The following is a 15,979-nucleotide window of genomic DNA, read 5'->3' as shown; positions in this document are numbered from 1 at the left end:
TCGGCTGGTGCCTGGAGCCGGCCCTGGCTGTATTCCACCCATCCACCCTGTATTGGACAGGGCATCCCTTGCCCTCCCACTTCACCCTGTGCTGGGCACCAACCCCAAAGAGCACAGGGCTTCATTCCACCCCGCCCCTTCATCCTCTGCAAGCCTTAATTGCCTCCCCCCGGGCTACAGCCCCAGAACTACATTTCCCGGCATGCTCTTGGCTGTGGGCGCCGCGCCGGGGGTGGGGCTGACGCGTGGCACCAGGGGACGCGGGGCCGAGGCCGAGGCTCGCCCAGAGGAAGATGGATTCCGCCGCTGCTTCAGCCAGCCCCGTCCCGGCGGCCGAGACCGCGCAGCGCCCCCCGCACATGGCCGCGCTGGTGCTGGCGCGCGGCGGCAGCAAGGGGATCCCGCTGAAGAACATCAAGCCCCTGGCCGGGCTCCCGCTCATCGGCTGGGTGCTGCGGGCGGCTATGGACTCCGGGGTCTTCCAGAGGTGCGCATGTGTGGGCAGCCCCCCCATCCTCTGAGGGGTTTTAATTAGCGCCGTGTCTTGATTCTAGGTTAATTAAATAATGTGCGTTGAGTGTTGTGATTAATATCGTAGTATTAATGATTAAAATGACTATATATTCATATTCTTCGGGTGTTAATATAGTAATGGTTACAGTTACTATACATTAATTAATATACTGTGATTTTCAAATTTAAATTAAGCCATCACCTCATGTCCCATCTGCTGCACCTGAGTGCCAGGGAGCTGAGTTAGCTCCCATTGACCAGGAAGTACCCTGAGCCTTGGCTCTTAGCCCGTATTTTAACCTATGTCTAACGTGGAGATTCTAGGTATGCCATGACTAGAGTGACCTGCTAATTTTCTTCTTGCTGGCAGTGTTCATGAACAGACCAGACACACCCATTTAATCTTTTAACTACAGGAGATACAGAACTGTTAGACAGAAATGGGATATGTTTTCCAGGTCCCTTTAAATAATTTGAATGGGAAATGTAACTACACCTCTACCCTGATATAATGTGACCCAATATAACATGAATTTGGATATAACATGGTAAAGCAGTGCGGGGGGGGCTCCATACTCTGGTGGATCAAAGCAAGTTCAATATAATGTGGTAAGTTTTTTTGACTCCTGAAGACAATGTTATAATATATGGAGATATACCTATCTCCTAGAGCTGGAAGGGACCCTGAAAGGTCATTGAGTCCAGCCCCCTGCCTTCACTAGCAGGACCAAGTACTGATTTTGCCCCAGATCCCTAAGTGGCCCCCTCAAGGATTGAACTCAGAACCCTGGGTTTAGCAGGCCAATGCTCAAACCACTGAGCTATCCCTCCTCCTCGTGTGTGTGTGTGTGTGTGTGTGTGTGTGTGTGTGTGTGTGTACACACACACACACACACACGTACGTACGTACGTACGTACGTACTCACTCTTGTACATACATCTCTACCCCCATTATATCGGGGTAGAGGTGTATGTACAAGAGTAATAGCTCTTTGTTTAATGTAAAGGGCTGTGGGTTTTTTTTTTAAACTGTTCAGTTTTAGATAATTTTATTTCGGAACACGTGGATGAACCTGGAAACTAATATTCACTGCTGTGTAGTGGCTCACATGAGTGTTGTAATTTGTGACCTGGAGCTGCTGTCATCATCGTTATATATATTCTGATGAATCCCATCTTTGGATGGAAAAACTTGTAAAAGATGAGCATCATTTATTGTGTGTAGTACAGTGAGAAAGATATTAGTATCCCTAAGACGAACAAGGTGTTTTTTTTCTCTCAAGTTTTATTGCATTTGTTACGTTTTGGGGTTCTTTAACTTGTAATTCCGATGGCAGTGGTTTCACACTATGTATGCCTGCATTTTGCAACAGTACACACAATCGACCCAAGCCCTCCTTTTGTAAATATTTCTCATTCCTGATAATCCTGCTATACCAGTATTGGGGCTTATTGTGCCAGAATCTCTATGACTGTCATTTGATTAGCTGTCACGCTGGGGTTGGATTGAACCTATTGCATTTATTTTACTGTAGTTACAGAATAAGCTAATTTATAACTGAATCCATGCAAACAGATATGAATGGTCATTGTATTAACATCAGCATAGCTTCTGAACTATGCAACTATTTCAAATTCAACATTGATTCATCTGAATGGACTGTTACAATGTGTCAAACAAATTAGAACACTCTGAAATAATGCATTTCCTACAGGTATGGAAGCTCAGCCCTCATAAAGTGTTAGATTACAGTACCACTCAGCTTTTCAGGAGAATGGATTTTAATCTAATTTAACTTGGTTGGTTTCTTATCCTGCTATTGACAGCAGTAGTTTTACTAACAGAAAATACTTGAACTAGTTCTTTTTCCAGATGCAGACAGTATTAAGATGTGATGATTCTTAGTAGGTTAGTGAGCATTTGGACACCAGTTACCAGCCTTCAGAGCAAGAATAAAAATTGACCATCACTTTTCATATTAAAAGAAGTGGACGCAAACTATTTCTTGGTATTCTGTGACAAATGGTCACAGTTTGTTGGCTTCAATTTGATGTTCTTGTGCTTCAAAACCAAGTCTAATACTTTTGTGGCTGTATGTGAGCCAGTGAGGGTGGCTAGGCTTGTAATTAGTTTGGCTGTCTAATTCAATCAGTGCTTAACCAGCAAAGAGTTGATCTTGCTAAGTGCATTCTTATGAGGCATCTACTAAAATGCAGCATTGATTTTAACTCCCATGATTGTAGTTGCTCCATTGACAATTTAGAAATGGGATGCAGACATCCAGTTTAAATGTTTGTCTCATTTGGTGACCAGATTTCTGCTGTCATGAGTAAGATTAGTAATCAGCCCATTAATGTTATACAGTGCACTTAGAGATTAGTGTTTAATTCTTCTCTTGTGTTCTCTCTGTAATCATTCACGCAGTGTGTCTTTGTCTGCCAACAGTGTGTGGGTTTCCACAGACCATGATGAAATTGCGAAAGTGGCAGAGAAATTTGGTGTAAAAGTCCATCGCAGAAGCGCAGAAGTATCTAAAGACTCTTCTACTTCTTTGGAGGCCATCCAAGAGTTTCTTCGTCGTCATAATGGTATGTTTGTTGCTATTGATTTAAGTCCCAATGCGTCAGGGCGCTGAATGCCCTTAACTCCCATTGAAATCAGTGAGGAAGAGGGTCTTTAATATTTTTTTCTTAATTAGTAATGCTCTAGCAACAATTTTTCTAATGGCTAAAGTGAATCACTTAACCATATAACTTATGTATCTGCTCATGTGATTTCTTTGAAATTGTATGTGTGTGTAAATAATGTTAATCGTTAAGTGAAAGTATTTTATTATTTATATGTATTGAATATTTCATACAAAGTTTCTCATTATATATTTTACTTTTTCATTCTTTAGAGGTTGATATTATAGGAAATATTCAGGCAACGTCTCCCTGTTTACATCCTGATGATCTTATTAAAGTGGCAAAAATGATCCGAGAGGATGGTTATGATTCTGTATTCTCCGTTGTGAGACGGCATCTGTTTAGATGGAGTGAGATAAAAAAAGGAGGTAATATTCTGAAGTTTCTGATTATTACTATGGTTCATAAAGCATGCTAGACTGGAAGCTTTATGTTCATTACACTTGGAAGTGGCATCAGAGGCATACGTTTCATAATCAGAGGAACCCAAATAGCTGTCTTTTTTTTAAATAGTGATGTTTTAATGTAGCTGTTAATGTTCATTCATTTCTTAGAGATGACTTGAAGCTCAAAGTACGAGTGTCACTAACATATTTAAACATAAAATTACTCTGTCAAAAAGCCCTCAGTTCATGTCCCCCCACAGATTACATGTTATATATCGATCTGACAGCAAAGGCTTGCCTCTTCACTAGGAGAAAAAGTAGGTTCTTATCTCGTGTTAGCTAACACATGATAATTAACATGAGGTAAAATTGTAGGGAAGACTTAGTTGACAAAACAACAGAAACCCTAGGCTACCCCATACTCTTTATCTTAACATGCTAACTTGTGTTAAAGCAACAAACTGCCTTGTCTTCACTGCAATTTTACCTCTTTTAGTTGCCACATGTTAGCTAACATGAGATAAGAACACACAATCTTTCCAGGTGAAGATGCAACTGTAGCAGAGAGGCCTACCATTAAATGAACTGAGATGGATCTAACATCTCACCTTTAGAAGAGGTTCCTGCATCTGAGAGTGAGACACATTGGTGCGTATTTGGATACTTATACTGCTGCTGTCCATGTTTTACTAGTTTCATAAAATGGAAGCCTTCATTCTCCAAGGAGTTCAAGTCCATGCCTTTTACACTGCTAAGTCCAAATAAAAATTACCCAAGAGCTCTAATTCTTGTCCAGTGTCATAATTTGGGATGTTTTGGGTGTGGTTTTTACAGTTTACCGAGCACTGCTCTCTGAGAGAGAATATAAAAAACACTAGTTTACCACACATGAAAAAAGTTAACAAAGCATTATGCTGAAAATAAGTTGAAATGAAAAGTAAAGACTTCTTAGAATTAGGGCTGTCAAGCAGTTAAAAAGATTAATTGCATGATTAATTGCACTGTTAACAATAATAGAATACCATTTATTTAAATATTTTTCAGTTTTCTACATTTTCAAATATATTAATTTCAATTACAACACGGAATACAAAGTGTACAGTGCTCACTGTATGTTTATTTTTGATTATAAATATTTGCACTGTAAAAAACAAAATAGTATTTTTCAATTCACCCAGTACAAGTACTGTAGTGTAATCTTTTTATCATGAAACTTGAACTTATAAATGTAGAATTATGTACAAAAACACCTACGTTTAAAAATAAAACAATGTAAAACTTTAGAGTCTATAAGTCCAATCAGTCCTACTTCTTGTTCAGCCAATCGCTCAAACAAGTTTGTTTACAGTTGCAGAAGATAATGCTGCCTGCTTCTTGTTTACAACGTCACCTCAAAGTGAGAACAGGTGTTTGCATGGCACTGTTGTAGCCGGCGTTGCAAGATATTTACATGCCAGATGCGCTAAAGATTCATATGTCCCTTGATGCTTCAACCACCATTCCAGAGGACGTGCGTCCGTGCTGATGATGGGTTCTGCCTTAAAACAATCAAAAGCACTACGGACCGACTCATGTTCATTTTCATCATCTTAGTCAGATGCCACCAATAGAAGGTTGATTTTCTTTTTTGGTGGTTTAGGTTCAGTAATTTCAGAATCAGTGTGTTGCTCTTTTAAGGCTTCTGAAAGCATGCTTCACACCCTATCCCTCTCAGATTTTGGAAAGCACTTCAGATTCTTAAATCTTGGGTCGAGTGTTGTAGCTATTTTTAGAAGTGTCACATTGATATCTTTTTTGCTTTTTGTCAAATTTGCAGTGAAAGTGTTCTTAAAATGAACAACATGCTGGGTCATCATCGGGGCCTGATATAACATGAAATATATGGCAGAATGTGGGTAAAACAGAGCAGGAGACATACAATTCTCCCCCAAGCAGTTCAGTCACAAATTTAATTAACGCGTTATTTTTTTAACGAGTGTCATCAGCATGGAAGCATGTCCTCTGGAACAGTGGCCGAAGCATGAAGAGGTATATACATCTTTAGTGCAGCTCACACGTAAATATCTTGTGACGCCAGCTGCAACAGTGTCATGCGAACACCTGTTCTCTCTTTGAGGTTCATTGTAATTAAGAAGTGGACAGCATTATCTCCCATAAATGTAAACAAACTTGTTTCTCTTAGCGCAGGGAGTTACTACAGAAGGAATAATATGGTATGAGGGTGTATAGTAGACATATAAGAAAAAAAAACCTCTGTTTTAAGATATATAGATGACTTTATTTATTTTTAATTTCCCTAAAAAAGCAAAAAATACCTACAAGGTATAGAAATGGTAATGGGAGAAGAGCTATTTTTCTTTCACAAAGGCAGGGACACTCTTAACAGGGTGAGGTGAGGGAAGAGGAAGGGCCATGGGGCAGGTTTTGGTCTGAAGACTAACATAGATGTGTTCTCTGCAAGTTTGAATGGGGATCTTTCAGTTTTCTATACAAGAAATATAGGGCATTCCTATGCCTTGGGATCCAAAGTTACCAAGACAGAGACAACAGTTCAATGATTCTTGGGGTACGTCTACACTTACCGGAGGGTCCGGCGGCAGGCAATCGATGTTCTGGGATCGATTTATCGCGTCTGGTTTAGACACGATAAATCGATCCTGGAAGTGCTCGCCATCAACGCTGGTACTCCAGCTTGGCGACAGGAGTATGCGGCATCGACGGGGGAGCCTCCGCGCCGCGTCTGGACCCGCGGTAAGTTCGGACTAAGGTACTTCGAATTCAGCTATGTTATTAACGTAGCTGAATTTGCGTACCTTAGTCCGAAGTGGGGGGTTAGTGGGGACCAGGCCTTAGGTATCTACCCTTTCTGAGACAGGAATCAGAGAAGCTGGTGACTGTTGTACCCTTAATTTCCCAGCAGCAAGGTATTTAAACAAGAAAGTGACTCTAAACAAAAGCTTTTATTTGTTCATTTTGTCACGATTTTGTTTACAGTTAACGAAGTGACAGTGCCCCAAAACCTGGATCCAGCAAAGCGGCCCCGGCGTCAGGATTGGGATGGAGAACTGTATGAAAATGGGTCATTTTACTTTGCTAAAAAGGACTTGATTGAAAAAGACTACTTACAAGTTAGTGCTTCTATTTTGTGGGTTTTTTTAGAGTAATATCTGTAGTACTCTTTCATTATGGAGCTCAAAGCTGGCAATTGTGATGCATGTAATTGGCTATAGTAAGGTAAGTGTTGGAGGAAAAAACGGATGCCAGGCAGCAATTATTGAAGCCAGGTATGTTGTAATCCTTAATTACTGTTAACCCTCTGGCACTAATAGGTACAGTTCTTACAACATAGCTTTCTGAAAGAATTTGTGCAAGAAGAAGGTATTTTTATAGGCCTAAGGATATACAGTGTTAGAATTCCCATTGGAGCTCCAAGATTCGGTTCTATGACTCTTAATTCAGCTGAGTATTCATCAGAGTATTGCTCTTAAGTAAGAATTTTAGAATCAGGCCTCTAATGTGGCATGTAGATAAAGAGGGCTGTGGCGATATTACCAACTTTCTTGTGACTTTTAGCAAGTACTTAATCTCTCTGTACCTCAGTTTCCCCATTGGTAAAATGAGGATAATGCTTATCTCACAAGGGTGTTGAGGCTTAATTGACTTAACTTTTGCAGAGTGCTTGGAATCCTTTAGTTCAGTGGCTCTCAAACTTTTTTACTGGTGACCCCTTTCACATACAAGCCTCTGAGTGTGAACCCCCTTATAAATTAAAAACACTTTAACACCGTTATAAATGCTGGCGGCAAAGCAAGGTTCGGGGTGGAGGTTGACAGCTCATGAACCCCCATGTAATAATCTCGCGACCCCCTGAGGGCTCCTGATCCCCAGTTTGAGAATCCCTGCTTTAGTTTTAGAAGTGCAAAATATTTCTTGAAAACTTACAGGACTCAGTCCTGAGTTATGTTCCACTTCATTTGGAACAGAAAGCAGATGAGTCACCCATGCTAGAGGGATCCTTTGAAGAGGGATAGTTACCAGAGGGTGCAGAACTGGTGTATCTGACTCCTACATACCACTCTCCTGTAGCCTGCAACATAAGGGATGTATCAGGGAAGGGGTGTGCTGCACTCCCACACTCTTGGAGCTCACAGCTAACTAACACATTAGAAAGCCCCAAGGCTAGCGTAGACCTGGCTCCCGGATGAAGTGGCCGTAATTGGCTCCCCTTGCATAGAAGGTTGTCCCAGCTGAGAATGTTAGCCATGCTGTATAACTTTTGTCTTGCAGCCACCTTCATTCAGTGTTGTACTATTATCATGTTAGCTGCAGAGGAAGCAATTAAACATAATAGGCCTTTGGCTTCTTACTAAAGAGATAGTTGAGCCTATGTATTGTCAGCATTCACTTACTACAATAACATTTTGGCATTATCTGAGGTTTCCACTAAGAGCTGGTCTTTCTGAAGCTGAAAATGAAAGGCAGGCCTTTTTTTTTTTTTTTTTTTATCTTGATTCTTTGATGCTAAGGTGCAGTCAGTCCACTCTGCCCATCAGAGTTGTCCACTGCAGCTATTACGCAGGACATGGTTCCTATGTACTAAACTGGAAATGTACTCTACATGAAATTGAAAAGCTGTTTAGAGCCTTGTGTTTGAATTATGCAACAGAAAAATCAGTGACTTTTTTCACTTAACATTAATAACTTGCTACTTCTAGAGAGTGCCTTCCATCAAAGAAGTCTAAAATGATTTACAAACATTAAGTATTGCTCATAACAATTCTCTGAGAGATCAGTAGTCTGAACTCCATTTTACAGATGGAGAAACCGAGGCACAAAAAGACTAAGTGACTTGCCCATCATGCTGTAAGAGATCCCAGAAATCCTGAGAAAAGAGAGTCTGTCATGCCAGTAAATAGTTTGCACTGAGTCAGAGTTAAATGTGCTGCTGTCTCTTTTCCCACTAAATGACCTAGTGAAGTCAGTAGGGTTTAGTGATGAAAGTCTTTGTTTTCAGTTTCCTTGGCTGTAAAATAAGGGTAATAAAGTCCTTTACAAAAATGAGTCTGTAAAAGTCTAGGATGAAAAGCACTGTGCAAATGGAAAGTAATAGTAACAAATGTTTGTTTTTCCAGCTAAGTAATTTGGTTACTACTGTATATGGCGTTAAACATATTTAGTCCTCTTAATTTAGTCGTGAAGGCTACACACTTCTGTCTTTAAGTTGCTGTTGTGTTAGCTACTGATAATGAAGTATGGGGAATAATACTACTGAAATCTAATTTGTTTAGGGTGGAAAAGTGACCTACTATGAAATGCGTGCTGAATGCAGCGTGGATATAGACATAGATATCGATTGGCCTATTGCAGAGCAAAGAGTGCTGAGGTAAAAAGGAAGGTTTTGAAAGTTCAGTATTATTTATTATAATTGTGATTTATTTTGTCCCTTGATCTTGAATATCAGCCTTTAAGGGTTCGTATGACCAAACTTTGATCAGTCTGTTTTTTTCAGTGTTGATTGTTTGTTTAAAGAAATAGTTGCTCAAATGTCTTTGATCTAAGCTATCTTTCTCCCCATCCCTGCACCATTTCCTAAGGCTGTTGAGATCAGCTGAATTGGCCTTGTTCTCGGTTCTGCGGTTTTAGCCTGGGGGTAGGTGATTCAAAAACCCAATCTTAACATAGCACTTCTTTAGTATGTCCATTCTGGCTCTGTCCAGGGCTCTGTGTAAGATCTTAAGCTCCTACACGTGGACGCCATGCCTAATTCTGTGTTTGTAGGGCTACATTAGGATTGGGCACCGCAGGCACTACTGTAATGTAAAGGTTAAGTAATACTTTAGTCATTGTATCTGTGACCCGATTTTCCACATTTCTTTTTTCTTAAAACAAGTGTTATAGAACATAACTCGCTCTTCTAAAGAAAATAAAAAAAGCTCTATTGCTATTTTTAAAAACAAATAAAAATGGACAACATGGGTAACTTGTCTTTCGCCACAGAGCTGCATTTATTAGTAAGTTTTAAGTTTTGTTTTTTCATGTTTTGAGAAATACAGATTCATTTATTCTGCATTTATCTTTTTGGGTATATTTTGAAAATTAAAGATGTTGGGGAGTCTTTCTTCTTGTGAAAGTAACCAAGAATCACAAACCAAGATCCTTTGCTTTGCATTAATGGGTTACTTTTTATTTTAAATTTTTTTAAATGTAATTCCGAAGTCTTCCATCCTGAAATAATAGCTTTTCTCTAGATATGGCTATTTGGGTAAAGAGATGAAGCTACTGGTTTGCAGCGTTGATGGATATCTCACCAATGGTCACAGTTGTTTGTCAGAAGATCAAAAAGAATTAAGCTCTGATGATGATGATAGAGGTGCTGATGGGATTTCCTTATTAAAGAAAAGAGGAGTTGAGGTAAGCATCCTTTTTGAATCATGAGACTTTCTGTTCCTTGTTTAACTTCTACACCGTGAACTTTTAAAAATTAAAATGGAGGTAGGGCACGGCACTTCTGAGAACAATTTTGATTAAGCCATCTTAGCACCTCGAAACACTCAGATGGTGGTAACTATATGGTCTCTAGTTCCTATGTGGTTATGACAAGTTTCTAGATCTCACTTGTACTTTTGTTGGCATTTGCTCTAGTTGTCCCAAGGTGGTGGGAAGGAATTTGTATGGTATTGTGTTGGCACCGCTCATGTTGCAAGTGCTGCTGATCTGGCACGCGCACTGAGCAGTAGTCCTTTATCTCAGTAATTGTGTGGCTCCTACTCGCCATAGTATCTAAGTTCCTCATGAACCTTAATGAATTCGTTATCACAAAAGCCCTCTGAGATACAGAAGCACTGTTATCCCCTGGTGATAGATGGGGAGTTGAGACACAAGATTAACTGACTTGCCCAAGGTTACACAAGAACTGTGGTAGAGAGAGGAAATTAAGAACAGATCATTGGAGTCCTGGTCTAGTGCTTTTAACCACAAGATCATCTATCCTTCATCTCAGAAGTCCTAAGAGTTCAAGATAAGTGGGGAAAAAACCAAAACCACATTGTTTTAAATTGCTTTCCTTAATCATTAAATCCAAATTCTACCTCAGTGAAGATCTTACACTTATGTAAGATCTTACATTGGTGCAGGATCAGCCTTATAAGTCACTTACATTTACTGTACAGCCTGATTGATTCAGCCAGGGAGAACTTCCCAGTGCAGGAACTGAGTAAGTTAGCTGCATGCTGTCTTACAAGGCCACTGCTGCAGCTCTCAAGAACACAACAAAGGTAGGGATGGGATGGGGCAGAGACCTAGCAGTTGCTGCTATGGTAATTCTGTGAAGCACTGTTGCCTATAGGCTTCTTATCTTGAGCTGCCAAAGTATGTCTGAGCCCATTTCTGTACCTTAGTATTGGGAATGGGGGAGTCTAAAGATGTCATAAATTTCCTGGGGCTGAGAGTTTTTTGTTCTGCACCTCTGTGTATACTGCGAACATATGGTATCTTGCGCTGTGCACAACTCCCATTGATTCTAAATATGAAAAGATGAGTGCAGAATATTCACTGATAACTTGCAGCACAGACTGGAGAGGAGAATTTTGCCTATACTTAATTTTTTTTTTTTTTTTAACAAAAACGTAAGTGGCTTTAACTTTCGTTTTACCCTACAAAGTGCTTTGTTCCTAGCTTTCAAATACAAAATATACTTCCAACATTTACTTGCAGTGTCATGTAGCTCTTTCTTTTAGAATTTTGCTGAAACTCCAGAGCCCTGAGTGCAAATCACAAGAATGTTGCTAGATGGAGAAATCATGGAAAATATTTTGAATACATGTGTACATCTAGAAATATTGTGGAAACCTTCATCAAGATATTTGTATTGCCCAGTGTGGTTTAGATTAGGTGTTGAGACCTTGGGGCATTTGATAGCCAGCACACCACGGTTGTATTGTGACAACCAATATTTCGTTTAACAATCTTGGCATGTGTTGTGTTTAAAGAGAGAAATAAGAATTCCTGTTTTGTGAATTAGAAGGAAACCTACGTATGGATAAATCACTCTTCCTTAATGACTAGAAATGCAAGGTTAATAATGTGTTCTTGCATCCTAGTCAGCTCTGCTTTGAGTCCAAAAGAGATACTTCAGCTATGGAATGCTAATGCCTTTATCAATTTCCATTATGATCATTCAAAAGTCACTTTGTGTCTGTATATGGAGTTTATTCTAATTTGACTTGATTTAATAGGTATGGCTAATCTCTGAAAAAGAGCGTTCAAAGACGATTTCTGCTATGAAATTGGGTTGTGAGGTGAAAGTACAAAACCGACGAGATGAAGACTGGAGAAATAAAATGAGTTTATCCTGGAAAGAAGTGGCTTACTTAGGTTAGTTTCTTTTTTTTTTTATAATGGAAACTTCATGCAACATACACAGGTCCAGTTAAATAATACATAGCATGGCTTATCTTCAAAGCACTTTGCCCTTAGTTTAATAGGCAAGATTAATAATGAGATTGCTGAAAGCTCTGATTCTACCGTGCAAAGGGTTTTTCAGTTAACAGTTAAGGGCCCAATCCTCCAAACACTTGTGTAAAGCTAAACGAGTGCTTGAATAGTTCCATATACTTTAAAGGCACTATTCTTGTGTAGAAAGTTATGCATGATCTTAAGTATCTGCAAGATCCAGCCCCTAATATTTTTATCATTTTGTAGCCACCACCTGTAAGTTTTACGTCCCTCATGGAGGTTTTGTAAGGATTGATTGATTCCAGTTTGTGAAGTGCTTTTGAGATCCTCAGGTGAAAAATGCTGTAAAAATACAAATTATTTCTTTAATTTATTAACCAAAGTTGCAATTCATCACATTCAAGAGAAAATGCTTTACTTATCTCACTTCAACTTATCTAAATTCTCCTTTTCATAGGATATGATGAATCCGATGTGGACTGCTTGAAGGAAGCTGGCATGAGCGGTGTTCCTGCAGATGCGTGTGCCGCTGCTCAGAAGGCTGCCAGTTATACTTGTAAAAGTAATGGTGGCCGTGGTGCCATTCAGGAGTTTGCAGAATACATATTGCTGCTAATGAAAACAGTGAAGGAAAGAAAACTAAATGAACTGAAGAACTAATGAGGAAAAACCCAATTCCTTCCCCCAGGATAAAGTCTGCCTTTACTTTGCATAATGGCTTGCCTTTGTTGGACATTTCCACAGAGTTAAAAGGGTATTGTCAACAAGTTCAGGTCCCTATATTGGTTTAATTTTAATAATATAATTATTAATATAAATGCTTTCAGACATATAAGTGTAATGAAAAGGTTTTTGTGTGTGTTCGTGAAACAAAATTGCAGCATTGTGTTATGGCATGAGAACCACAAAGTAAAACCAGTTATTCTATATTGACTGTCCAAACTGAGTGAAATGCAAAACATCAGTGGCTTAAATGGTGAAAGAGATGTAATTTTAAAACTCTAGATCCTCTTTATGAACTAGAATTTTGTTAGTAAGAAAGAGAAGGAAATCTCTTCTTCATGACTTTGCTACCTGGGTATAAAATGCTGCTATTCTGAAAGGGCCTGGTCCAATGTCATTTAAGCATTAGAGTGAGCTTTTAGTGACTGCACAAGGTGTAAGGCAATAGAAAATCAGTCCTGTGGGGTTTGTTTTGTTTTTAACCTGCTACTAGAGTGAGCTTATTTTATCTTACAACCATATCTCTTCCAGCATATGCACAAACTTGTGCTTATTAGAACTGTGATTTACAAAATCATAACTGCTGCTTTCTCATACTATAAGTAGTGCCTAAAATACTGCAAAATGAATGAATACAGTAAAAACTCTTTTATCTAGCACTTCACCAACCAGCAAGCTCTCTAACCTGGCATTTCTGATCTGCACTGAAAATCTGGTGTATAGTGTGGTTGGTGCAGGGCCAGCAGGGGGCTGGGGTGTGGGAGGGGCTGCGGGGCACACTCTTGGAGGGAGTTTGGGTCTGGGAGGGGGATTGGGGCAAGGGGCTGGGGCGTGGGTGTAATTGCTGGAAAAACTATAGTTGGTATCCATATATCCATTGGTATGAATCGTGGCTTTTTTATATCATGTTAATTTATGGATGATTTATAAATTGGTTTCCTTTTTTGGGGGGGCAGGTTTTGTTTTGTTTTTGTTTTTATTTGCCTTAAAAATAACTTGGTAATGTATTCATACCTCCATGGATTTGTAGAAATAAGGAGTTCTTCAAGAACAGCACTTAAAAATGCAAATCTGTTTCTGATCTTCTATTTATCAGTGGGTCAAATTTGACCATAGATGATGCTAAAAAAAAAAATCCCACTAATTTTTAATAGGAGCTGCATGTATATAACTGAAGGCCATATAATAAAAATTATTTACAGTTCAGATAACTGTCAAACATGTTAAATTATAGTGGTGTCCGTTTTGGGAGTTCAGTACAGATGTATTGCCTATCACCTCCTTTTACTGTTGTTCAGTTAATATGGTATATCTAATTATTTGTTGCTCTTTTATTATTTATTTACTTTGTTATAAGTGTATACTGCTTAAAACTGACTCTTCTTTTTTCCAATTTATTTGTTGTAGAGTTCCTTGTGAATTTTTTCCTTATTGCACTAATCACTACAAAATGATCATTGAAGTATTTCTTTGGGGGAAAACATAGAGTTTCGCATAAGATGAGTTATAGGGATTCTGTCAACAGGTATAGGAAAAGCTGGACATATTTTGGACTAAGCAGCAGTCCCTTTGACAGTGTCCCTTTTAACTCGTGTAGTCTCAATAGTGGTAAAACTGCAGAAGTTGTACCATTTACGGCCACGACTCAATAAGGTACTTAAGATAGTGCTTCACTTAAATTAGTCACGTTTTTAATTACCTTGCTTAGTCAGGGCCTCTGTAGTCATGTTTGAATAAATGTTTATTGTGAATGGGTAATTTAAAGCAGGGTGAAGGTCACACTACTAAATTTGCTTCCTTTCTCCTCTACATTAGAGGCAGCAAACTTAATGTTTGAAATGTTTGAATACTTAGGTATTTTTTTTTTTTTTTTTGTAACTCCAAGTATACACAAGAAATCTGGTGTCTCTTTTTGTCTAATGGGCAGAAAGAATTGGTAGCTGTTAAATAAAATGTTCACACTTCTGCCAAAATACTTTATAATTTTATTTTTGTTGAAAATGTCTTAATATGAGCATCTTGTATATAACATACATAGGACGTTTACAGCAGCAAGGGTTATCAGAGAAGGTACTTCTAGGGGTAATTTTAAAAAGCCTTATGACTACTTGGGTGTCTGATTTAGGCTCTTACTCAGAAAATACTTAAGCACATGCTTAAAGTTGATGGGACTGCTCCTAGTGCATAAAGTTAATCATGTGTGTAAGTTGGACTTTAGGTGATCTGGGTTCAAATGCTTGCTCTGCCACAGGCTTCTTGTGACCTTGGGCAAGTCACTAAACCTGTGTGTGCTTCCATTCCTCATCTACAGTTTCCGATGTAAGGGTGTGTTGTGAGGGCAAACACATTAAGGATTGTGAGACACTCAGGTACCATAGTAATGGCAGCCATGGAAGTATGTTAGATTAATAATGTTGAGATATTTTGTATAGCCATTGAACTTTAAATTAAATGAGGAAAATCACTGTGCAGTTGTTTCTTGTCATGGAAATTGTCCAAGGTTTTTATTGCGAAGTTTCTTCGGGTAGTAGGGTGTAAAGATGTTTAAAGAATCTTTGACGATGTAGACTTCTCAAGTTTCACCAAACAAATAAGAGATAAGAAACCTCATGTAATCTATTCATGTATAGATAAAATATGAATGAATATACATTAATTGGTCAACTGGAAGTTACATAGGCAGGTTTCTTTAACCTTTTAGTATTAAAATTATTTATGGGGTTCCATATAGGTGAAGGATGACATTTCCATGCAAATACTGTACTCTTTCAAATTTGATTGTCACAACAATGGAATATATCCAGTGAAGGTGGATGTTTTTAATGCACAAATTAGTGTGGTGGGTTTTTTTGTTTAATACAAATCTAATAATTTACCCTAAGCCTGGGCCTTCATCATTTGTTTCTAAAAGTGGATCTGCACTACTGAGTGTCCTCCTAACTCAGCTGCTGCTGCTCTTACATCAGTTTCAGCAATCTGTGCTTGGGTGTGTGAAGATAAGATTGAACCCTCTGATTTTACCGTGCTTTAAAGGCCAGCCCAATGGTTCAGTGTTGGCATAACTTCTAAATTGCATGGAACAGGTTCAGGAATCTGTGGACAAGATACTATTTGAAAATGGTATTCCAACAGTGGATTGGCCTGCAAGAGCGGCACAGAGAAATCCATCAACAAATAATGGGGTGTGTGTGGTATAAATTGCAGTATACTATAGC

General features: G+C 38.9%; 1 protein-coding gene across 2 annotated transcripts; it reads left to right on the top strand.

The window, feature by feature from the left end:
* Positions 1-231: 231 nt before the first annotated feature.
* Positions 232-15,645, top strand: CMAS (cytidine monophosphate N-acetylneuraminic acid synthetase). 2 transcript variants are annotated; one of them, XM_034782660.1, is made up of 8 exons: positions 232-487; positions 2,960-3,102; positions 3,414-3,566; positions 6,582-6,715; positions 8,876-8,970; positions 9,836-9,998; positions 11,822-11,960; positions 12,499-15,645. In XM_034782660.1, exons 1-8 carry the CDS (start codon positions 294-296, stop codon positions 12,699-12,701), a joined length of 1,224 nt encoding a protein of 407 aa, XP_034638551.1. In that variant the 5' UTR covers positions 232-293; the 3' UTR covers positions 12,702-15,645. The 2 variants fall into 2 exon arrangements, with proteins under 2 accessions (XP_034638551.1, XP_034638544.1); XM_034782653.1 differs by having other exon boundaries at positions 234-487; positions 3,414-3,569.
* Positions 15,646-15,979: the final 334 nt, after the last annotated feature.

Source organism: Trachemys scripta, chromosome 1, assembly GCF_013100865.1.
Source record: "Trachemys scripta elegans isolate TJP31775 chromosome 1, CAS_Tse_1.0, whole genome shotgun sequence".
In the NCBI taxonomy this organism is placed as follows: Eukaryota; Metazoa; Chordata; order Testudines; family Emydidae; genus Trachemys; species Trachemys scripta.
This window is presented reverse-complemented; position numbering and strand designations above follow the sequence as displayed.

Coding starts and splice junctions, on each gene's coding strand:
- CMAS (XM_034782653.1), top strand. CDS start 294: ATGGATTCCGCCGCTGCTTCAGCCAGCCCCGTCCCGGCGGCCGAGACC. Junction 9,999..11,821: donor TAAAGAAAAGAGGAGTTGAG/GTAAGCATCCTT, acceptor TTGATTTAATAG/GTATGGCTAATCTCTGAAAA. Junction 11,961..12,498: donor GAAAGAAGTGGCTTACTTAG/GTTAGTTTCTTT, acceptor TCCTTTTCATAG/GATATGATGAATCCGATGTG.